The sequence below is a fragment of the Ciconia boyciana genome, chromosome 9, assembly GCF_034638445.1.
Source record: "Ciconia boyciana chromosome 9, ASM3463844v1, whole genome shotgun sequence".
In the NCBI taxonomy this organism is placed as follows: domain Eukaryota; kingdom Metazoa; phylum Chordata; class Aves; order Ciconiiformes; family Ciconiidae; genus Ciconia; species Ciconia boyciana.
Genome location: NC_132942.1, coordinates 17,368,884 through 17,393,962, shown reverse-complemented (window position 1 = coordinate 17,393,962; position 25,079 = coordinate 17,368,884). Strand labels below are relative to the sequence as shown.

The 25,079-nt window shown below is 46.1% G+C and overlaps 1 protein-coding gene across 1 annotated transcript in view; it reads left to right on the top strand.

Moving 5' to 3' along the window:
• The first annotated feature begins 2,375 nt into the window (after window positions 1–2,375).
• The window catches only part of LOC140656378 (rho GTPase-activating protein 7-like), a 54,207-nt gene continuing 31,503 nt past the window's right edge, over window positions 2,376–25,079 (top strand). Inside the window, exon 1 of the mRNA XM_072872014.1 lies at window positions 2,376–2,454. Coding sequence (XP_072728115.1) covers window positions 2,448–2,454 — 7 coding nt within the window. The 5' untranslated portion in view covers window positions 2,376–2,447. The remainder of the gene's footprint in view (window positions 2,455–25,079) is intronic.

The following is a 25,079-nucleotide window of genomic DNA, read 5'->3' as shown; positions in this document are numbered from 1 at the left end:
TCCTGCGGTGCCACTGCTCCTGCAGAGCTGCTTCGCTGGCAGGGGGAGGCTGAAAGTCCCGGCACTCGGAGGAGCCTCAGACAAAGAAAAGTTTATTAAAGGAAAGGCAAAATGGTCATGTTCTCCTGGTGCTTTTTCTGGTGCTCTTTCTTTCTCTGATGCCAGCATCTACCCAGGCAAACCACTGCTGCATTGCTGCCCAGATGGCTGCCAGTTGACCTGCTGACTACACAACTCATGCTTGCTCACTGCAAGCCGCACAGAAATGTCCTGCTCTGTCTTTGTAAACAGCCTAAAAATATCACAGTGCTGTTCCTCCGAGGACGCGGGAGTTCAGAGAGGCTGGGAAGGAAGCTGGGGTCATGCTGCCTCCAGGGACCAGGCGCAGGCGTCACACGTAGGCATGGAGCCACAGAACAGTCCCCTCCAGCTCTGCAGAAACAGGGCTGGCTAGAAGCAACCCAACGCATCAGACACAGCGCTGATGTCCTGCTGCCCCAGCCCTGGCGAGTCAGCAGTGCCAGGTGTCCTCGGGTTAGTGCTAATTGTGCACGAGTGAGAGAGATGTGACTTGGAAAGCCCCAGAGCTGTGTGAGAAGCCCAGTGTGCCAGTGGGGAGCAGCCTGGGGTGGTGGGACTGCTCACAAAGCTTGGCTTTGGTTCTGCTCCTCTTCTGAAGAGTAATTATTCTCTTTTCTGTATCACTGCATTCATTGCGTTCAGTGGTGCAGGTAGCAGCGTGCTGCAAAACACTGCCTTCTCCAGGTGGTGCCATCCCCAGTCAACCAGGGGTAACACTGTCTTCTGGGCTCCTTTTCTGAAGGGTGCCCGGTGTGAGGTTTGTGTCTCCATTTCCTCTGATTTCTGGAGTCAGAAAAGATTATTCTTTCAGACATCCTATTTTAGAAGCAATTAAAAACTAATTTCTGTTCTCATCACACCAGTGTACCTTGCTGAAGTCCATGGCTATCCTAACCACATCCCGGCCAGGATAACCAGGACCCATGTCTGGATGTCTCCCTCCACAAATGATGCAGAAGCACTTTCCAACTAGAAATTCATGAGGAGTTATTTCAGTTTGCTATATATATCTGGCAGCCACGAGGACCTGGAACATTTTTGGATTTTCCTTCATTAGTGCTTAACCTTGTTACCTGGTGCAAGACCGTGCAGCACAGAGTTAATTAGTAATGAGCTCTGGTGCCCCGTCAGGCATCTGTTGTGTGCTGTGAGCAGCTGAAAACAGAGACCTGGATCAGCTCTGGTCTCCCAGCAGTAACGGCAGAGATCTCTGCTGTTGTACGCTACCTGGCTTCTCCCTCTGTCTCTCCACCATACTTGCAAATTTAATATTTCCCCTACGTGAGCTGTGGTGGTGGAAGCCAGGGATCAGCTGCTCTCCCTGGGCCTGTGGCAACTGCCCGCTGCTGGGCAGTTCAGTCTCAAACGAAGAGGGAATATGTCCAAAACTGAATAAATGCACATGGTGGGCAATAAACACATTAACACCCAAATGTGCTACTAGTGTCCCCTAGTCTCTACCCATCTTCTGAAAACCCAGTGAAACCCTGAACCACCCAGCACTCAGGTGGGTTGGCGTGGAGGTGGGTGCTGCCCTCTCACCCGCTTGTGGTTGCCCTCCTGCAGCCAGTCTCGCCGCAAGCCCGCTGCCCGTGTGCAACAGCGCCTGGCCACGCTCACCGTACAGACTGTGCATTGCAAAACAAATACAAACTGTGATCAGCTGCCTCTTCTCCAACCCGAATGAATTTGATATAGAGATTGTTTTAAAGAAAACAACCTTTGCTGTGTAAAGGAGTTTCAGTTTAAGAGCACTAGATTTAGTATACTTTTCCCATTGCCTCTGGCAAAACTAGGCAGTGTCAGGGTGGTGTCTGCATTATAGCGCTCGGCAACGTGCTTTGCACTGAGCTCATTCAGCTGGGCCACGCTCCAGTTTATCAAGGATTTCTCACTGTCGTAACTCTAGTGCTTTCAGTACCTCTGCGTGTTTCAGTCCTCTCTGTCCCGCAGCTGATTTAAACTATACGTATCCTGCATTTATGTCCTGACAGTATTTCTTGCTGGGGCCCGTGCCACCCACACCTTTGGCACTGTCAAACTCAATCCCTGTTGCAAACTCGGTGGGCGATGCTGATGTGAGACGGCAGCCAAAGGGACTGCTGATGAATACAGAGGGAGAGAGAAAGGAAACGGCATGTCAGAGCCCCGCCGAGATGCAAAGAGCGGCTGGAGGGGGCTGTGACCGAGCTGCTCTTTCCCAGGAAGGATTCTCCACCCCGTCCTGGGTGGGATCTCGGCGGTCCTGCTTAAAGCCGAGCAGACAGGGTTGGAGTTCAGTTGCCCAGGGGAAGGACTTGCTCGCTTGCAGGGACACAGGAATAACTTCTGCACAGGACAGTGATACGTTGCGGTTCACTTTCCCCATGGAAGGTAGGAGGAGGTTTGTTTTCTTTCCTCGGTTATTCTACTTCTTTAATGTTATCACCAGAAAGCAGGGCGTGAGCTGTTTCGGGGGATGGAACGGCAAAGGTGTGGGTCTGGCTGGTCCCTCCAGGGATGTGCTGCTTCTGCCTGTGCTTATTTAGACAGAAAACAGAAAGTTTTACAGTGATCGATTTTGTTTGGGACTTAGAAAAAAATGCAGTTATTAGAAATGTTGAAATCTAATGCTTAAGCAGCCCTGTGACACATAGGGCGTGTAATGCTACAACAAAGCCTGGTCTCTGAAGGGACGCAGCGCAGCGGGAGGGTTCGGTGCTCGGCAGAGGTTTCTCCTCTAGAGGGTAGCAGCTACCTGCGCTGCGGCCGCCGGCCCGCCGTGCGGGGGCCACGGCACGGTTTGCAGCGGCTTTACGGACACGGCTTCAGCTCCCCGCTGTCCTGCAGCGGCTGAGATTCCCTATGAGGGCTACAGAGTCCTTTTGAGGGGGTATGCATGTGTGCATGAATATATGCACATGGGTGTGGTTCACTTTGTTATACATCTCACAGGCCATTAGTCGTGAAATTCCACGTGCGGCCAAGGAATGGAGGTTCTAGTTTGTTAGATAAAAAACTCTGTGTTTCGCTGTGTCAGCCCAGGGTGGGCAGGGCAGCAGGAGAGGTAACTGTGGGCTCCTCACAGGGATCACCAGGACCCTTAGTGCTCGCCACTGAAGTCTCGTCCCCGCCCGTGCGTGCACAGGCAGGGCAGGGGAAGGCGTTCCCGCAGGGGACGGCTGGGGTGGCGGGCAGCATGGGAGCCGAGAAAGCAGCAGCAGTGCGTCATGGTGGGGAAAGCATGTCGGCCCTTGGGAAAACATCAGCATCAGAGAAGTCACCCTGAGCACTGATGCCTCTTCCGAAAAAGTAATGGCAAAAGTGATCTGTTTACCGGGAGGAAAAAAGCCGAGAGGAGGGCCTTTGCAGTGTGTGCCCTGAGCCTGCAGCAGCGGGGTGGCTGTTCCGGCACCCGGCACAAGCAGGGGCTGGAGAGGGGCAGTGGGTGCTGCTCCAGGCTTCAGCGCTCAGCCATGTTCCCAGGCCCTCCCCGTCCTCCCCAGAGCGGGAGGAGGTTTTAGGGTACAGGCTGAGCACGTGTTTGCTGTCTCAGCTGGTTTGACCCCTCGGTTGCTCTCCCACCTCACTCCTGCTGTGCCCAGGTACCCTCGGCAGGGCTGGAGCCCCTCAGCAGCACCCCTAGCCTGCGGGAGCTGGTGCCCCCGTGCTGGGGCAATCCTGGCATTGCTCCAGCCGTCAGCTGGGCCAGCTTCAGCTCCCGCCTTTGCCAAAGGCTTGCTTTGTAATGCTGAAAAAATCCTACAGTAACTCTGACACATCTGTAGGAGGGTATTAAGTGTCTACATGTCAGATGGTGGCTTTTATTTTATCGCTCCATGTAAAACATTTTGTATTCTCTGGACAGGAGATGGAAGTGTTACAGTGAATGTTTTCAGAAAACGAATTAGTGTCATGTTGTCCCTTCCCAGTGACGCTCCCCTGACAGACGGCCATTGGGGCCGCAGCTGCCCAGCCTTGCCGGCAGCTCTGCTCTTGCATGGGCTTTGAGGACTGTTTGCTAGGACCACAACTGGGAATAACACTGCATTTCTTGTCCTTTGCCTCTCTATAAAATAAATCAAGCTGAGTTTTCTACCCTCTGTTTGCTGATGCTCTCCGGCCAAGTTTTGAGTCAATTTATTTCTCATTGCTTTGCGTCACTCTGGCAATATGCCGAGCACAAGAGCTGAGAAGAAACACAATTAGTTTGCTGCAGTTGAGGCCAGGGCTGAGTATCCATCCATTGGTACACACAGGTCTTCCGGGCAGTGGAAAAAGTGTATTTTTTTAAGGTAGAGAATTACTTGTCTTCTGGAAATGAATGAATTGTTGACATAAGCTAAAAGTCACAAGAGGAGAACGGGTTACGTTGCCAGATATTCACCATAAGAACATTATGCACTCGAGTGCTGATACAACAAATGCAGTGGGAAGCGACCCAGAGGGATACTGGCTGGAGGGCAGGAGGGGCCGAGCTGCTGGCCATACCGTGCCCAGCAGCAAGGAAGGACCAACCCACCTATGCATTGCATTCACTGGTGAGAGCTGCTTGTAAAGCCAGTAGACGTGCCCAGCATGAAGCACAAGCCTGAGGCAGGCAGTAGGGCGACCCAGGTCCCAGCAGAACCCATTTGGGGTGTGCGGCAGTGGGGAAACCTGCTGGGGTGCTGCAAAGGCCCCCCCAGGTGATCGTGGGGCTTCTGGGGTCAGCACTCCTGGACGTGACTGGGGGTACCCCCCTGTTCCCAGCACTTGTCCTGTGGTCAGAGAGCTATTAAGAGTTGGGGAGGTGGTTCTGGAAGCGTTTTCATATGGATTGCTGTTCTTTTTAGTATAAATTTGCTATTCCAGCTTCTGAAGTCCACCATTTAGGAACGCTTCCAGGGTTAGCATTATCTGACATCTGCCAAAAACCTGGCCATTGTGGTCTGGAAAGACCCGTGCAACAGGCTGAGTGCACACACTGCCCGCTGTACCAGTCCCTCCTCTGCCTCTTCCCATTTCCCTCGATGCTCCTGGAAAAAGGCAGGACCTGGAGCTGTTGGAAGGCATGCTGCTTGTGTGGGAAGGGAACTTGGCTTCTCTGGTGAACAAATAATATCAAATAAGTAGCTGGTTTATGCATTAAAACAAAGCTTTATGAAAGGCAAAAGACAAAGGACAGGCCCTGCTGACAGCTCAGTAGGTTTTAACTGTGGTGCCTGTCTTCTGGCTGCTGGAGCCTAGGGACCACTTGTGAGTCTCAGATTGGTTCAGTGACCTTAAGCATCTGAAGTAGGATTGGTTCTGGCCACCCTGGTTTCAGCTTTCCGGGGCTGTGGTACTGCAGACCTCGCTGCTGCTTCCATCATCTTCCAGAAACGGGGCAGGAGTGGGGCGTTTGCGGGGGATAGAGGTTTGCGGTGGGTGCACAGAGGGTGGTTTTATGAAGAGGCCAGTGCTCATGTGCTGCACGGCAGCTTCCCATTCTCCTTCCCAACTCCCAACTCTCAAACAAGAATGAGGATCCTCTTGAAATTTGACCTTTTTTTCTCAGTTTTACTCATTATATTTGGTATTTTTTCTCCTTTCTTTCACAAAGCAGCACAGTAATCAGATGACGTCCCTGACTCGTGCTACCCAGCCTTGCATGATAGGGCCTTTCTGTTTGTTAGGCAAAGCCTATTGATTCAATTTCTGTATCATTATTAAAGCTAATATTGAATATGTCACTGATGATGGTGCATGAAATTGAACAGAGTCTGAAAAAAAGAGTGAAATATTAAATAAACACTTGCCAAAGGATGGGAAGGCAGTGGAGGTGAGCGTGCAATAAGGTTACACGGTGCCATGGCTGCTGCTCCACCTCTTCGGCTGCATGCAGGCTTTTAGTGCCTTCAGCTTCTGGGAAATGTTGGCAGGGCCACCTGAGCTGGTCAAACACCAGCACTGGTGGCTGCTGGGGGACACAGACTAGAAGCCATGTCAAATAGTGAATGGCCAAACTTGCATCCAACCCCAGCTAGCTCCTGTGCCACTATGCAGCTGCAGCTGTGGCTCTGGAGGTGATGCCAGCAGAACAGTTCACTCGATGGCTACCTGGGATGGGAGGAGGATGGGACCTTTCCCACCTAGTGCAAGGAAGATGAGAGCTGTCTGCTGAGGTGGGTATACTGTCCCTTTCACCAGCACATCTTGGCCTAAGCAGAAATAGCTGTCATACTCGACATTACACATAAATACATAATTATGCACAAAGATGGGTCTGAAGAGTGTGTAATAAATGCCGACACATCTGTGGCTGGTTATCCAGGGACAGTGGGAAAGACCTGTCCAATACAGCTTTCTCTAGGCTCTTGGGTTAACTTGCCACTAGATGTCACAGCGTGCTTGCGTTTGTGGCTGGGGACCAGATGTACCACCGCTGCTGGGGACCCCCACCCAACCCACCCAGAGCGGGGGCGAAGCTGTTCCCTAAAGTCCCTCTGCTGGACTGAAACAAATAAATAGCATCTTTATGTCTGTTCTGTTCTTTTAGAGCATTTTGGAAACATTCTTAGATTTCATATGTCATTCAGCAAAGTCAGAGAAACCAACAGGTGAATAAAGAGGTTCACCTGCTGCCAGCCCGCAGGGGTGACCCCAGTGGGACCCCTCCCCTGGCGGGTATCCAGTGACCCTTCTCCCACTGCAGCAATCAGCAAACTCTTGTTAGCTTCAGTTAATTTATCAGGAGCATACTATATGTGTTTCAAAAGCTCTTGCTCTAAGGGGGAAACGTTTTGCCATCAGTCCCGTTCCCGCTAGCACAAGGCAAATGGGGGCCAGAGCTCGTGCAGCTGTCTGGTACTGACCTCTGCCTAAACCATATGAAACAGCTATTTATAGGCACACAGGAAACCGTGCTGGACCCTGTGCTTCCTCTCTCGTCTGAGCTGAATCTTTAATCAGCTTGGCAGTGCAGGGAACATTAATTTTGTGTGCTTTTTTTCATTGAACATTGTGCTGAGCAGTGGTAGAATATGTACGTGGTCGGATTTGGGCAGGCTGGTAATGAGATAGGCAAGTCATCTTCTGAACTTGTTACAGTTTTATTAAAAAATGGGTATATTGTTAAAAGACTAGAAGTAGATTAGAGTGTGATGCATTTGCTGAATAAATAAATGAATGACAGCATTTAAAACCTCCTGGTGGAAGTGATTTATGTACAGACCCAGACTGGCGAGGCCACACCACTGCCCATGCCCAGGCAGTTCTTTGGTGAAGTGTAGTTATTGAAGTGATGATGGCATCACTCTGCTGCATTCATTCACCATCAAAAATGAGCATGCTTTTGACAATCTCAAACTGAACAAATGACACATCCAGGTGTTACCTGGGATGGACAGTGGTATTCTTTCCTCATGTTCAATAGCATCACTGATCTTGAGACTAGGATCTGCCCAGCTTGAGTGGGGATCTTGTGCTCTGAATGCTGGTCTTCAACCTGGAGAGCAGCTCCCCAGACAGGACACTGCTCCCTCCCTGCTCCCTCCTTGCATATGGGGAAGTCGGGCGGATGCAGGCATGCTGCAGGGGGAGGCAGGACTCATGCACTCGTGCAACCCCTGGATCGTAGTGTGCGTGTGCCCTTGGTCTCCTCCCATCAGGACAGATCTGGGGACCTTCACACATAGCAGAGCACTCACTAGTCTAGCTACTCCAGAGTCTGTGGGGAGCTACCTAAGGCGGTATGTGCATATGAGTAGTAGGTTTGTATTTCCAAACAGCATCTGCACACCAATGTCAGCTCACACACTTTTGTGCTACAGGAGGTGCCCTATAAGTGACCTTGAAAGACCGAGAGCCCACTCCCAGGCTGGCCACGGTGAGCAGTTCCCCATCAGACACCACTGCCAAAAAGGAAAAGGGCAAAGCAATGTTTTACTTCATAAATCACACTTTTTTTAAAGTGTATGTATGTATCCAATTATTTTCTTCTCCCCATGTCCAGAAAACAGGGCTGTTCCCATGGTAGCACTACCTGCTATGTCAGCACATGAAGATGCTCTCATAGGGTGTAAGGGTTTTTCAAAAGGGTCCATAATTTAATAAAAACATTCCTAAAAAGCTTGTGGTTTTCAAAAGTCATCTAGAAAGAAAACTCATTTTGAACCTCAATGCCCTTCAATCTGTAGCAGATTCGCTTTTGTAGTCACCACTAAGGCTGTGGACCCAGTGTGTCTCATCAGACCAGTGTAGTGGAGGGCTCTATATGTTCAATGCGTTAACTGATTAGGCTACTAATTACAGAAGCTAGAGAGTTGTTTAAAGCAGCTGGAAGGAGAAATTGCAGGGATTTTCCTTGAACTGCTTCCAAACTGATAGGACATTAAACAAAGAAGAACTTGGAGAAATTTAAATTACAGCTTGTGACCTGAATGTCAGACATCGTGCTGCACATACACTGAGGAGCGCATTCTCTCTGCAACAGACAAGATGGATGGGGTATAGCTGCAAACCACTCACTACTATTAATTTTCATCACATGAATCTTTCTGACCAATAACACATTATCATTTTGCTTTGTCTGGGATTGCTTTCAGCTCCCCACCCCCATGGCACCAGTCCAGAATATGTACAAATCTTATTCAGTCACAGTTAGTGACTGTGCCTTAATATTAGGAGTCTCCCAAAATACTTACTGTGCTGCTTTCTCCTTAGAGAATGAGACTCGAGCCACCCTATCATTCCCGTCCACCTGCAATAACTATCACAGCAAAAGGTGCTTTGAGCAGAGCAGGTTGCTCCTCTGGAGAAGAAGGATTTATTGGTTAGGGGCCACCCTTCGGTGCTGGGAGGTCAGAGTCTAGTTCCAGCTCTGGGGAAATGGCGTAGCCTCACTGCATTTCAGAAAAGCATTGCTCCCTGTTTCGGTGGGGGTGGGAGGATGGATGCTCGGGATACACGCAGAGAGGAGAAAACATGAGATGCATATAAACACCAAGAAAACCAGCAAAAGCTTCTCCAGGCTGTCCCACCTGAGCGTCTTAAGGTCTGAGTGTCTGAATGAGGCTGTGCCACCTGAGTGTCTGAATGAGGTCCTCGAGGAGGAGGCAGTGGTGTATCTTCAGTGGCCTCTTGGCAGTTCCCAGGGGCTGGCCCGGGCTGTGTTCCCCTGCCTGGGAGGAAATATCCCCGTCTGGTGAACACAGCATCCCTGCAGCGAGCGGGAGCAGCCCAGCGCCAGCTCCACGTGCTCACCCAGGTCTGAGGCATGGGCAGAGATGGGAGCTGATGGCCAGGAAATCGGCATCAGCCCATGGGGCAACAGCTGCAGCCTGGCTCCTGCTCCGAGCAGCCAGTGCCAGGTGAGACAGCCTGCCCGAGCCTCAATTACTGCCGGAGTGCAAGGAAAGAAGCCTTCTCCTGCGTGGAGATACAGGTGGTGCGGGAGGGTGGCACTGTCTAACAGGTTTACTTCTGCAGGATGGTGTTGGGGCTTAGGACAGCAACTCTTTGGGGGAAAAAAAACCCCAACACTTAACATAAATCTAATTTTCTGTACTTATCACCAATCTCAGATTAATTCTGCAGCATGACCAAACTGCTGCAAGGCCCTCACTCTACTATGTTTAATATATACTAGTGTATATATTAAATGTGATTTCTGGACACATTAGGGCTTCTCAAGGGGAGTGCAGATAAGGGGCAGGCTGGGAGGCAGCTGGCCCAAGTGTTCTGCAGGAGGAATGTATGGGCACAGAAATATGCAGGGCCCCGAGTTTCCTTTCACTTGGGGTGGGGTTTTTTTCAGTCACTGTCACCCTCACATGTGTCAGCATTTGATTTACACCAGCGAAAGAGCTGCATATGGAGCCTGGCAATTAAAACTCACCAAGGAAAGCCTAGGGTATGTTAAAGAGGAGTGTGGTTAGCATGGCTCCCAGAGCAGCTGCCAGGAGGAGGGTGGTGAGGGGAACACCTGGCACCAGGGGCTGCAAGGTGGGAAACTTGCTGTCCCAGTGGCTTGCCCTGAGCAGCCATCCGCACAGCCAGATGGTTTGACGGAGGCTTTAGATTGCTTCACTCCTTTCCTAAGGCTGTGTGAATACTCTTGGAAGTGAAGTGCGTGCATTAGCTTCTCCTCCTCCTGAAGTCAGAACTTGACTTTTTCCCATTTATCCTGCTCCCATGTCGGCTGGATTCATACAGAGTCTTGCTGTTTCCCTGTGGCTGAGTGAGGTGCCCTGAAGCTGTGATCTGCTGGTGCCAGGAGAGTCTGCACTTACTAGTTGTAAGGAAGCTGCCTTTTCAGTTTGCTTCTAGGCTCTACCTTCAGAGCTGCCCAACTTTTTAACATTTTAATGCAATGTGCCAGGGAGTTTGCCTTATGTAAACACCTGGTGCATGGTGTCTGTCGAGGGCACTACTGCCTTTCTGAGGAAAGGTGCTGGAGCCCAGCGGTGGGCAGTGCCCCTGGGCCCCCCTCCTGGCACCCTACGCACCCCCGTGGGTCCTGCAGCCTGTCTGGGGCTGAGGTTGGTGCATGCACAGCAAACAGGGCTTATGGCACCTGCTGCATCCACTGTCTCAACAGCAAGGGACTTCAAGAACAGATCAGGCTCCTCAGGTGTAGAGCTTGTTCATCTCAGGGAAAGAGAAATTTCTCCCTGGGGCCTTTACTGGAGGTGGTTGGATGGCGAGGAATGCAATGGCTCTGCTTCAGGGGCCGTACATTTCCAGACGAGGAGGCAGCAATGATGCCCCAGAGCCAGCAAGTCTCCAAGTGGAAGCAATCCCCAAAACCACTCTGTGCCCAGTGAAAGTGCACAGGAGAGGAGCTGCCCAATATCTACCTGAATTAAGTATCTGGCTCAACATCAGACCAACTGAGTCAATGGGCTTTTTTCCTCTGATTTCAGAGCTGTGGGGTGGTTCCTCCATGACCTGCTGAGCAGGCCCCAGGATCCGTCTGCATGGTCAGGCATGGCAGTGAGCTGGAATGAGGGGGGGTTGCTGGACATGAATAGGAAGGACTTTGACTGAAATCCTGCTGAACATTTCAAGACAAGCTGTGCACACTCTTTAGTGCATACCAGCAGAACCCACGTGCAGTCCCAAGGTATGGGAGCCACCCCTTGGTTTGTCCTGGAGTCACTGCAGCAGTTGGCACAGGAGTGATCTTCTGTTGCCAGGAGAAGAGAGCACACAATGTTCAGGGAGGAGAGGTCAGGTCTCTTCCTGTTTAGATGTTTTCAAAAAATTCTTTAGCATTTTAGTGGAAAAATGACTGCGGGAACCATCCAAATCACAGAATCACAGAATCACAGAATCGTATAGGTTGGAAAAGACCTTTAAGATCATCGAGTCCAACCGTAATCACGAAACAGGACATACTGCACTAGCATAAATATAATTTTGACAGCTGAAATGAGAGGCAAGTGGTTGTCAGGTAGGGCTGGTAAGCACGCTGCTGAGCCAGCAGCTCATGCTGAAGCTCAGCAGCCAAGGGGCATGTTCTCACTGCCACGCACAGGGACATACCTACTCAGCAGTCGTTACCAGTGTTGTGCCAGCTTGGATGTTGGAGCCAAGTCATTGGGTGTTTTTCACCTCGGGTTCTCCCAACATACTGACAATAGTCAGTAAGATGTGTCCTTCAAGTGGAGACTCTTAGTATTTCCAGCAGTGGATACTGAAAACTGTGACACTAAAATCAGAAGTTTTATGGAGTATAAGTTAGTAGAAGACTTTCCAGTGCCAGGTTACCTGTGTGATGAAATTAGCTGTTCATATCTAATGTCAGCCCTGCTCTTGACTCTTTCTCCCCTTCAGCAAATCACTGAACCTCCCCAAGCCCCTTTCTAGCCATATGTTGATGTAACGCTGCTTTTAAGTCTGTGCAATTACTCAATTACCCCTGTATCTGATTGCAAGTAATATGCCCTTGGGGCTATGATTCAGTTTTGCCCATTGATTTACTGTGTGACCTTGAGCACCACATTAAATATACTTCTAATATTCAAAGGAATTGTGCTCATTATGCTCATGATCATGCTATCCAAACTCCTGCTCTATACCCAACTTTCCAAGCAGAGTCTGCTTGTTACTTATTGTGAAATTTAAAGACAGAAGCTAACCGCTTCTAAAATAAAAAAGAGATTTGGGAGCCTAAGTTCCATTCAAATTCACCTCAAGCGAGATTCGATGAGCTTGAAGAGTCTAAGAAACTTAGATACTTCTGAAAATGTCACCCTAGCTGTACCTCCAGGGTCTAACATTACACAGACACCTGAATTACAAAGGCAAGTTCCCTTTGCTGATCCAACCTGATTGCTGCGGAGCTTGCAAAGCATTAAGTATGCACATATTTAATGCCTGCTAATGCTGGAGGGGGAGGACGCCTCAAAGTGAAAGCTATTGTACATTTAAATGTGTTCTTCTTCAAAGCACATCTCAACCCCAAGGCAAGTAATAACAGCTTTCTCCAGCTCCTGGGGAACCATTTTGGAGGGGCTACCTGGTGCTGCTTGTTTTCTTATTTTAGTCACCTATATGTTTTGTGCATTGGAGAGATGAGCTATTGAATCAAGGAGTGGTGTCTGTTTGAAGAGAGGTCTTCTGGAAGAATGAGTGGCCAAGGAAGAAGTGTGGGCAGAGCTTGTCCCGTTGCTAGGATTGGTCCCTGCCTGATACAAGGTTTTTGAGAGTGTTTTCTCTCGTGCATCTTTGTATAAGGAGCAACTATGGTTTTCTTTAACTTTGTTGGAAGATCGCTGTGAAATAACATGGACAAGAAGCAAACCTGTTTTCTGAATATTTTAAGAAGTTGTACCTTAGTTTTTTGTGTATCTTAATTGAAAGTAAATGAGGCTTGGAAAAGCAGCCAGTATGGGTTTGACACTGGGACCATTCTGGGAATAGGCAAACACAAATAACCCTTTCCTAAAAACGTTCTTTGCAACCCCACCCTTCAGGAGCAATCTTCTCTGCAACCATGTTAAGTCTGGACAACATTGGCAGTCAAGGGCTGAACTTTAGCTCTCATTCATACTCAGCAGTTACTCTTACGGTACAAATAGCTCCCTGGAGCCAGGAGGTGAGTTGCTGAGAAACCACGTACCACGTAGAGTGAGTGAGGATTGCAGAGTCTGGCTGCTTGTCATCCCAACCCAATGAAAAGCCATGGGCTGGGGGACACGAAGTTGGAGTGGGACCTCAGTGACGGCAGCAGCAGGATTTCATCCCCACTCACTGTTCCTCTGCGTATCTGTATTGCAAAGGATTTGAACTGCAAAATCTCTGCACTGCTATTAATGCATTAGTGTTGTGAGCAGCTAGTGTCAGCATGCCTGTAAATAGGAGCTCTGCTGTGCAAGTTAGTTCTTTGAATCTGTAAAGTGCTTCATGCCCCTTGCCTGTGAAACAACATAAAAATAACTGTGATGTGTGATTTCTACAAATACTCCAGCTTCTACATAGCAAGCCCTCAAACCATTGAAATAGTTATACGACATCAGTGAAGACAAGGGCGGTGATAGACCTAAATGGTTTAAAAAAGTAAAGCTACCAGACCTCAGCTGTGTTCTGATTATTTTCTTTGAATCTGCTTCCTTTTTGTTGTTTTTTTTATACTGAGACATAAATAATGTTAAATTCCAGATCACCCATGGGTCTGAAATTTAGCTGTAACAAGGACTTCTGCCAACTTTTACAAAAGGATTTTTCTAACATGAAAGAAAAATAGCTCATACATAATAAACACTCCTCGTGACCCATGTTATCCTTTTGCATTTAAGGTCAAACATCTCTGAAAGGAGAAAAATAAAAAATATAAAGGAGATGCAGAGAGTCAGCTGCAACAACAAACCAAACTTCTGTGTGAAGGTCCTCCCATCAGGGTGTTGTTTTTCAGGCTGTTCACAGCTGCCACTACATTTTTTCCTTGGCCTGAATAACATAAATACTGAGCTGGGTAATGCTTTCCTTTACACTGGTGTAAATCTAGGTTGGAGCTCAAACCTTGACCATACACACACTTTATCCCTGGGATCTCAGCAGGATGGCATGTGGTATAAAATTAATCATGGGTGTAAATCTATGCAGGACTTCTGCCCAGTTCTACGAATTTGACTTCAGATGACCTCAGAGCAGTTCCTCTGGACTTTAGCTGGTGCGACACAGGCTGAATTTGGCTCAGTACATTCTGCTGTACCCACCAATGAGGTTCTAGCCAAGAGCAGCTATTTGGTAATAAACTGATAATTTTGAAATTCTTCCAATTTTCTTTTTCATAGTAATATGTCTCTCTGTCCTGCCAGAGAAAATACCTACAGATTTCATAATCAGCTTATTCTGCTGCTGAACTGATTATGCATTTTGAATGGCTAAAGTAGATGTTCTTTTTGGAGATAATGAGAATACTTACCTCCTCCTTATATGAGCTCCTTTCTCCAAACCCATGCCCTCATGATTCAAGTAAGACTAGTGAATATTTAAGATGTGGTGGGAGCATGCTAGAGACGAGGTATTATCACATGGTGGCCAATTTCAAATTCTACTGATGGTTAAGTGAAGATGGTAAAAATGCAATTGAAAGAGGAACGTCTGGTTTAGAAGACTGGCAGCAGGGAAGAGCTTCTGCACGGTCAGGGGCTGCTCTGAGGTCTGTGTGCTGGGTCAAAGCGTGGCCAGGCTGAGGAGGCCAGGCTGCCTTCTCCCTGCCAGCTTGAGAGCTGCCTGGCATGCCAAGGCCAGGATGCGCCATGCTAACCATGACATGAAACTGGCCTTGGGGGCTGGTGTTCTGGCAGCCCACCAGGCTTTCCTTTAGGTGCAGTCAGAGGAAACATCAGTTTTCAGAGATTTTTCTGATCCAACGCACTCTCTTTTAACCATTTTCTAGAGTTTCGGCAAGCCTCACTCTGCTTTTAAAAAGTCATCTGTTCAATTTGTTTTGATGCAAAAAAGGTAAGCAAAATAATAAAAACTCTACATAGAAAACCATAAAGTGACTAGGCCCTGCAGTACAGCCCACTCATTCATGTATGCTGGCTTCACCTCGTGCCTAGAAAAATCCATGTTATAAACAGTGACTGCTCAAGTTTGCAGTGAATTAGGGGGAGGCTGTACTCATGTGAACGTATGGCAATCTTCATGAGTTGTGGCATGCCCTAACATTGGTTCTCACATGGAGACATCTTTCTTTACATTTCCTACAGTTGGTGCTTACTGTATTGATCCTTTTATACTCTGCTGCTGCTTAGCTGAGCTCTAAGCAGTATCAAGGGCCCTTGGGGAGCACGCAATGCATGGCCCAGGAACCACCAGCCATGGTCTGAAGACTATCATGACAGCAGTGGCTCCTACTTTCAACTCCTGAGAACCAGGGTGAAAACTAGTTATTTCTACATCCCAGGTTGGTATCCTGTGTTCTCCTGAGTAGACAAAGAGCACAACTCTCCAGCCGGGAAGCTGAGATGCTTGGGTCCCCCGTTGCTCATTCCCCCAGCTGAAGGTGTGCTCGTACCCCCAGTACTCCTCAAGCCCAGTCCCCTGGGCTTTCTCCACCTGTCCTCTGGTAAGGGGATCTGCTTCCTCAGAGGAGTATGCCACCCTTTGACGCTCACTGCTGTGTTGAAAAAAGGGCTGAATTCCTCTTGTTTATTGAAATAAACTTGCAAAACCCTTGATCTTCCTGAGCTGGAGGAATATGTTTACAGATTGTTTAATTTCATTTGTCTTCGTGAGCGTGTGAGAGAGACACCAGTGTGGTTTAAGGGAAGGGGAGCTGGGGAGCTGTGTGACCAGCCCATTTCGAGATCAGAGATAAGACACCAATGATTCCCATCCACTTTCTAATTCCCATTAATTTTTGGAGGGGCAAGGAAAGGAATGATTTAATGGAATCCCCTGTAATTTTTCCTTTATATAAGGTTCATGACACAGCAGTATGCCAGAAAAAAATCATTTTTTGTATTATGTTATCTACACTTGCAATGTCTTCCAGGACACTGGTGCTTGTAGCATTCTAGCAAAATATCAGGAGATAATTCTGCAGCTGCTCTTTTCTAGTGTTACACCATCTAAACTAATCTTCAAAATTGTGCATTTGAAGTCACGCTAGCCAGAAAAAACAAAGCTTATCAGAGGACAAAAGAGGCAAAACACAAGGAGGGAAGGTTCCTGATGTACCTAAATTAAAATGTATAGCTTTATTTAAAGGCCTTAGCAGCTGGAAGAAGCTCTTTAAGACAGAAACCATCTTTGCTCTGAGGCTGTAGCGCTAGGAGGTCTCATGGGTGTCATCACCAGGTACTTGTAATAATGTCACCATTTCCAGGACTCTTAGCATGAGCAGCATGGCAGGAGAGGAATTGCTAAGGGTAGCTGACTGAGGATAATGGATAGTAGGATGAAATTGAGAGGAAAAACTTAATTGGAATTAACTAGCTGAGAAAAGCCTCTTGATCTGTCAGACAGTGAAATTGCCTCCCGAGAGCAATGGTATAGTCCCAACCACGTGGGCATTTAAAGCCAGTCTAATGTCTATGATTCCCTGAGTTAACTAGAGTATCTCAATAATTGGAACTGACACAAAGATTTATCTTCTTTGATTGACTAGCTTTCATAGAGGCTCATCTCTTTGTGGTACTGCACAGAGTTTTCAGGGCAGCTGTTTGCACTTAAACTGCCAGAAGCTGACAATATGTATCCATTTCAGCTCTTCAGATGTGTTCTTTGAAAAAACACTTAAATCACTGGAATAGACAGTACTAATCAGTCTGCAGGAAAATGGAGCGTCCTTACCTGGGGCTCACTGCTATAAATCTTCCTGTGCCAATGCTCAGTTATCATACAGCAGTAGAGAGCCATTTAGGTGCATTACTGCCAAATGCCCAATCAACCTGAAAAATTGGGCTGATTTTGGCCAAGACAATAAAAGGAAGAACTGTTTTGCCAGATGTATAAAAAAAAATGGTTGGTATTTCAGCAGAAGCTCCCATTTACAATAGAGTAGGATTAATCACACTAAGATGATGGAAATTATATCCCATGCTGATTTCAGAAAAGACAGCATGCGGCAGCAAGCTGGCCCTAAAGGGTGAGGTTTGTAAAGAGATTTTGCATTCAGCGTTGCCCATTCACCTGCTGGGTGACCTTGTGCAACGGCAGCATATCTCCTCTCTCGCTCTGCCTTCTTCAATTCAGCGTAGCTCTTCGGAGCAACACCTTCCCCCATATTTTGGTCCTTTCTAGAGTGTGCAGACAGGACCTGGGGAACTGAGATGCCTCTTTTGCTATGGTGAAGCACAGAACTTTGGAAATCAGAATTTATGGAAATATTAACTCTCGAGCTGATTAGTGTATGAGATTTATGAGATATGCCTAAATGCATTAAGTTGGCAGCAAATAGAGGAATAAACTACTGCTACCAAATATGAAATCCGCTTGGCATGTTTGCTAATTGCAGCACCTGGACAAGCTTCAGGTAATAGCTTGTTGCTGTTATTTCATGCTTGCAAGGTTGTAGGAGGACCAACTCACAGCCTGACTTCTCAGCTTAGAGACACAGCCTCTCAAAAGCACACTAGCCTGTAGGCATACATTGGTGAAAAGTTACGCAGTCTCAGTCTACAGGTAGAGACCCAGAGTAGTGCTGCTGACTCTTTTGCAGGTTTCCTCTGAGCAGGTCACTTAATCTCTGGCTGTTTCCTCAGACTTGTCCATTTGCCAGTCCAAAGGGCAGCTTCACTGGCCTTCCAGTGTCTGCCCCACCTGGAAAAAGGGAGCTTTATCTTCTGAGGATTTCTCTAATGCTTCAAGCTGGCTGAAGTCTTGCTCTCCCATTATACCTTTAAGGTCACTAATGGGTAGACGTGCATGTTCTTGCTCCTCAGCAGGCTCCTCCACCGGCCACAGCCACTGCCTGCAGGCTGACATGGAAGGTGTGGGGGTGCGAGACATTTCCTGTACACCAGGATGTATATGTGTGGGCGAGAGAGTTTGTCTTCTTGCTCACTCTCCCTGTTGCTTCTTGGCATTGCATGGTGAGAAAAAGGAAGCAAGAGAGCAAAGCAGATGGGAAAATAGGTGGACTCCTCCCTAGAGGACACAGCCCCAGCCCCTGGTGGGAGCCTGCAGCCCAGAAGGGACATGGGTGCCAAGGAGGGTTTGCAGATTGAGGAGGTGGGGCAATATGGCACTGCCCGGCAGAGTAGTAGCGCTCTTACCTGGCGGGCTAAGAGATGCTGGCTTGTGAGCATGCCAAAGCCGTGTGGAAACCACTCATCTCATTGTACTAGCCATATCCCAGTCACTGGTGCCTGTGGTTTCTGGAAGGTGCTAAGCTCCTCTCTATTGCAAAGCATTTTTTTTACCGAGGTTTCAAGGTCTTCAAGTGTGGAGAGCCAGTTTGCCTTTCTGTATGATCAGTTGTACTGTTATGACTCTGCTGTTCACTGCCTAAATGAGACCTAGTTAGGGAAATGAATGTAAATGAAATATGCTGTTTGTTTGCCTGGAATGTTGTCAGGCATAGGACTATGAGGATAATATTCTGATTTACTTTTGAAGAGTAAATGGTTATAAAAGAGTTTGCATCTCATTGGAGCATTCTTTTTCAAACTACTCTTTCTTCTGCTATGAGAAGGTTGGGTTAAATATATCTATACAGATCCAGGAAGAAAAAGTTGAAAATTTAAAGTGAAAATTAAGGAGAAGAGTTGATAGAAAATGGAACAGGCAGGGGTTATTTAAACATACAAAAAAAAAAAAAAGAGGAAAAGGTTAAAAATATACTTTGAGAAATTTGGGCTTTTGGTAATATCTGCAAAGCTAGAGCCAATTGGCACCACAAGGAATTTTACACAGATATATATTCCTTATTAGACTCTTCCTTCAAGTTTCTTCATTCCTTCTACTGTTTGTAAAATCTTCTCAGTAGCTCATATGTTCTGCTGAGCCTGATTGTCTCTGCATGTGGGCTCTTAGGTTATCAAGTAAATCCTTTTCTCATAAGAAAACAAGTCTTCAATCCATAACGCCCCCATTGAACCAGCTGGACATGGACTGGGTAGGGTCTAATGGAGAGCCCTTTAGCTGATGGACATGGACCAAATCCAGCTGGTGATGGCCTCCAAAGTGTCCCAGGAAAAGAACATGCTGTAAGAAGGCCCTGCTGCCAGTGCAAACACACTGCAGCAGGAGCAGCAAGCATCCTCTATTTGCTCTCCACTGGGTTCACGAGAGTTTTGCTTGTGGCCCACCATTCCCAGGCTGGTTTCCCACACCTGTTCTTTAAAAAGTCCTTGAGGAGTGCTGGCTTGAAACTGCCAACTCGTGTTACAAGCCACAAATCCTGCTACTTCCCATGTTGTGCAGGCGTGCAAATAAATAAATATTGGTTGTAAAATGATGCAGTCTTTATGAAATCCAGCTAGACTGCTTGGCTTTTAATAGCATCAGCCCAGAATTACACGTCTGGACTAGACACAGTGCAGAGATGAATCTCCTTTAATTTGTTCCAGTGTAACTCACAAGTTAATTTAACTGAGCAGTTCCTTGTTCTGTTCTGGAATGATGGATTATGAAATGCACTCCTTTAAATTAATCCAGATGCTTGATTTCTGTCAGCAGAGTAATCTTTCTCAGTGGTATGCTAAGTATGCTTTTAAAAGGTATGGTGAATATGAATGCTCTGCACTTGGTTGATGATTTAAGTGTTTACACTTTCCAAACATTGCAGAAAAAACAAATATGGCTTAGCTGCATTTTTTATAACCTTTCAGAAGTGATCATTCAAATAACATCAAAAGGACTTAAAAGGATTTCTAAATGTGATGGTACAAGTGAGGGCAACTCCCCTCTTGTCTGAGAACCATCAATTTGAAATGGGGCTGAGCAAAGCTTATAATATTTCTGATTGCAGGGCTTCAATAGATCATCCAGAAAGCTTTCTATTGGAGCCATTAATGGTAAAATATTTTATGTGGGTGCTGTCATTGCTTATGCTGGCTTGATGTTGCAAGGGAGCGGTGCCCATTTTTTTTTTTTCTTTTGCTCTTTTTACTTCTTAAAGATTAAGTGGGACATTTCTGGAGAGGAGAAAAGAGGGAATGTATGAATATTTTGTATTTCTATACTGTCTCCTTTACAAGAACTGCAAAAAGTTATAGTGAAGTTGAGTAAGTGATATTGATGTAAACCAACCCATCAGCTCCTATCAGCCCAGACGCTCCCTCACTCTGTGTTATCAGAGTGAAACTGCACAGCATTCCCTGGGTCCACCTGGAACCTGACAGCAGCAGTTATTCTTAAATGTGGGAAGACAAGAGAAATCCTCCTGTGACTGAAATATGTGGCAGTGCTTTTTAGGCAAAGGTAAATGTCCCTAAACTTTTAACAACACATGAACTGCAGTACACACATGCCTACCCATTCATTCTTGGCAGGTTTACACCTACAGAAAATGGCACATCTAACAACTGACCTTGGCTGAAATCTGGGTTCCTACTTTGTGTGTAGGGGCAATGTGTTGGAAAGCGCATTTGGAATCAGGCGGCCTGAATTCTTTTACTTCACTACCAGCAGTAGACATAGAGATGGTATCTTCTTTGCAAGACAGATTTAGATCTTACCAAGAAATACGTAAAAGGCTTGCGTTATCCAAAATATTAGGGCAAGATGTTTTGCAAAGTGAGAAACTGAGCTCTTCTGCAGGGCACAACTTACAAGGTGATTGCATGTGCTGACATCCTAGTATTGACAGGATAACATACCTTTTTTCTTGATCCTTCTAAAGCCTTTTACGTATGGAATGCATAATAGACTTGTTACCTTGACTAGGTAGCTAACATGTACCTTATACCTTCCAAATCTTGCTCTGCACCAGCCTATGATGTTTGACTCAAGAAATTTTGTAGATATTTGGCAAGCACAGGAAATGGCATGTGTATCTTCTACTATTCTGACTTAGTCACCTTTATCTGCCTCATTGCTTAAAAAAGAAGGTGAAGAATTGAAGCCTGCTTCATACTTCTTGCCAGCCTTTTCCCAGGACAACACATACTGTTGTGACCTGCCAGCTCCCCATCCTACATGGCCAAGCCATCTAAGGAAAAATTGTTTGGCTCAATAAGCTAGGAGTTGTGTTATGCCTGGATACAAACAAGAACGTACACAGCCTCCCATCGTAAGTAGGCTGGCACCAAGCTTTACTTCAGTCTTAAGAAAGGACTGGGTACTTCTGAAATCTGAAGTGAGCTAAGGCAAATCAAGATACTTTGATCTGAAGTGCTTTTATTAATGGTTTTAGTGCTTTGGGTGTTTTAGTCAGTATTTCTATTTTGAACGTCTTAACAGCTATCTTCTTCAAATTCAAAATGTGTGAAATACTCTTCTTTTGAGTTTTGAAAGTCTGTTACAGCAAAGTAGGTCAATAACAACCCAAAGGCTTTAAGGTCTTAAAACCAAGCTTTACTGGCCTTGCTATGTTTCCAAAACAGAAATTGATTATAAAGTTGGTTTACCATAGTGCCTGGATAGTGGATGCCCTTTATACCCATCACCTGGTACTGGGCACCTTGTGGCCAACTAGAGATGTTATGGAAGGTACAGCCATGTATCTTAAATGTATATTAAATTAGAATTAAAATCCAGCTGGGCTTTTGTCTTGACTTCACACTGCTGTGTGGGATAGGACCATTGGCTCAGTTAGTCTTCAGGCCTAGGCTTACAGCCTTTCTTAGAACCGGCAAAAGTTTGTTAGCCACACTAAGTGCTTTCAGCTCCTCCAGGAGAGGAACTGGGAGAGGTTGAGGGACCTGACAGAGATCACAGAACCAAAACTGGGTGTTGATGTCTTTGGTAGTGACTTTGGATTCTTTGTTATCCCCTAAAATGCAAATCACAACTAAACCATGATTAAGGCTTGGTGTCTCAAACAGTTGCACTGTGAGTACCTAGCTTGTCTCACAAAGGCCTTTTTGCCGGGGTGCCAAGATCCTCTGAGGCACTTGCCAGGGGCTTTGCATAAGCTGGTGTGAGTTGCAGGCCACTCCATAAGCTGCTGCAGTGCTGTGCTTGCTTTGGGCCAACCAGCTCAGCTACTCTTGATACTTCTTGATGTCTTCCAAACATGTAATGCTGAGTGAAATGTTGTTTAAATATTTGTGAGTTATTTAAAAATAGTGCGTCAAATAAGCAGCCTTGTGACGCCCGACAGATATCTGGCTCAGACGAGTGCTTCGGTGAAGAAGGAAGAGGTCAGCATGAGTTATGTACACAACTTAAACTCTGACGAGAGACACGCGGGGTCCATAAAATACAGAGCAAAACTAGTCCCCCATCAGAAAGCCCCAGTGCACCTGGGGCCTGAGGCGAGGGAGTTCAGTGGCTCTGAGCAGCCGCAGCTGGCCTTGAGCCTGGCTGGAGGGATGCTCAGCCACCCTCCGGCAGGTCCACAGCTGGGGTGGGGGGCTGCTGCCCGGGGTTTCGGCACATCCTGGTGCTTGGTACCTGGGGCAGTGTGGATGTGCAAGCAGAAATGCTCTCTGGGACCTGGAGGACAGGCAAACTGTGCTGGGGTTGCCAGGCATCCCTGCCCCAGTTTTGAGATATTTAGGCTCTCTCAATATTTCCCCTGCTTGGTGCCCATCTGCATTTTTAGGAAACTAAATTTTAGGAAGCTTAAGGGAATGAATTTGCAATCCAACCTGATTAAGGCCTTTCAGCAGTTTCTTCTCAATATTATTAGATGGAGCATTTTAGGTCAGGACAGTTGGGTGCTGGACAGAGTGGAAATGGGATTCCTGTGATAGATGTGAGAGCCGGACATTATCTATTAATTATATTAAATATTTTTTAATGAGCTTTAAAATATTCATAAAATGTTTCATATGTGAAGTGTATTCTCTTCTTTCAATAAACAATTGCCATGTAGAGATTAAAATAAGCTACCAGGCATTGCTGAGATACATTATAGTCTGTTAAAGAGGCTGAGCTTACTATACCGTTTGAATCCAGTTTTATGTTGCCTTTAAATCGACTTGATGCCAATTCCAGACCTATTGTAAAAATGAGATACATTATTAGAGCACCACTGTCATCTTTCCAAGGTTTTTCCACTTTTTAGAATTGTTGCAAAGGAAATTATTTTTAAAGCATTCAGAATATTGACCTGTTTCTTGGCTCTTGTCACAATCCATATAATGGCTGCAACAGGAGATCCTGTGTAGTTACCTGTCTAGACAGCACATTTTGTACATTTTCAAAATGGATTTACAAGTTACTACTGCAATTTTACACTTTGCCTTACAGATTCTGATCTGTCATCTCTCCTCCCCCCCGCATTGGTTGCTTTATTCGTGTTCTCTTTGACATCTTCTTCTCATTTAAAGTGCCAAAGTGAAAAGCCAAAATGAATCTCAGCTTCTGTGAGGTCCAGATACAAGCTGTTCTGCTTTTCAGATGAAAATGCTAGATCTACTGATGGAATTTATTGAGGCTATTTATTGAAATCTTTTGGATATTATTTCTCCCAAATGGCAATTGCATTTTTGGAAGTTTACTATAGGCCTAATATTAGTGATTCAAATGAAAAGTTTAAGCATATGTCATAGAAAAGAGTGCATAGAAAAAAAACCCACAGAAAAAGAATTGCGGAGTTTTCTGGAAAGGTCTCAAAGATTTCAAAGAATTATCTGTTGATGATAAATTTGAGCTGGCAAAATAGCAAATGACATAAATTATATTGTAAAATCAGTCCATAATCTATAATGATAGATTTGGCTCAAATTAACCACCACACTTTTTTTCTTCTCTCTTGTTGACACATTCCTGGAAATAGATTGGTCAAATATCTTTGAAAATATTTTCAGCCTATGGGGGAATGCAAACTGATCGAAGTCACTGTGATATTAGTTGTTCATACGGAACAGCAGATTTGCTAGCTGTAGGTAAGATCTATTGGTCCCCAGTTATTCATCTGAACAAAATTATGGTTTCACAAATGCTTGAAAATAATGAAACAAGGATGTGAACGTGGCCAAGCTGAACTACTGTGGAGAATTCAAGCAAGTATTTGTTAAATCTGTTTAATCGGTATTCTATTAAAACCTCACTACCTTTCAGATTTTACTATTCTAATACGCAATTTCACCAATAAATTATCAAGATTTCCAAAGTTTATATATTCTAGTGCTTCTTATTCATGTGAGCTATTGTAGCTCTCCTGTAATAAAATACTACATTTTCCTTTGCATCATTTGCTCACATTGATGACAATACCACATTGATGGTAATAATACTGAGCCACCAGTTCCAAAGTACTGAAATTCAGATGTCTTTTTAATTCTGTGACATTTATTTAGCTCAAAAGCAAGAAGTTATTGGAAAAACTCACAAGCAAACCTGTTCTCAGGAGATTTCCAACCAAGCAGATCTGACTGCATGTACAGATAAGCTTGGAATAGTCGTTGACCTAGTACAGCCTTTGCCTATTACTGCTTCCTGAGCTATTAAGACATTGTTAGAAATCAGCAACTGTCTTTTCATGTGTAAAATCAATCTGCTAAAATTAGGATGTACTGACTTTGGCCGATTGGCAAAATATTGACCTGTCCAGCTGCTTTGATTTGTTGCTGGAAAGAGCATCCACTGGATCTTCGAGGAACCCTCTGTCCAGCCGCTTTCTTCAATGGCTTAGATATAATGAAGACAGGAAGAAAAATAAGCACAAGGTACTATTCTGCTTTTCTGATCAAGCAAGAAACAGCTGTTTTTCAAGAATGAAGACTGACAGAGTTTGGATACAGATCCTATTTAAGTCGGTCTTGGTTCATAGCAATATCACAGCAATGTCTGAACTCCAGAGGGAAAGATTTGGCTGTCTGTCAGTCTGTATGTTACATCACCTGCTTAACGAGGGATGGTGGCATGCTGCAATTTCTTGAGGAATTTTCATCTGTGACACCATTTCCCTGCGTACCAAGCCCAAACCCTGGTGCAGTGGTGGTGCTGCCATCCGAAGTGTTAGTGTCTGCACACAACCTCTG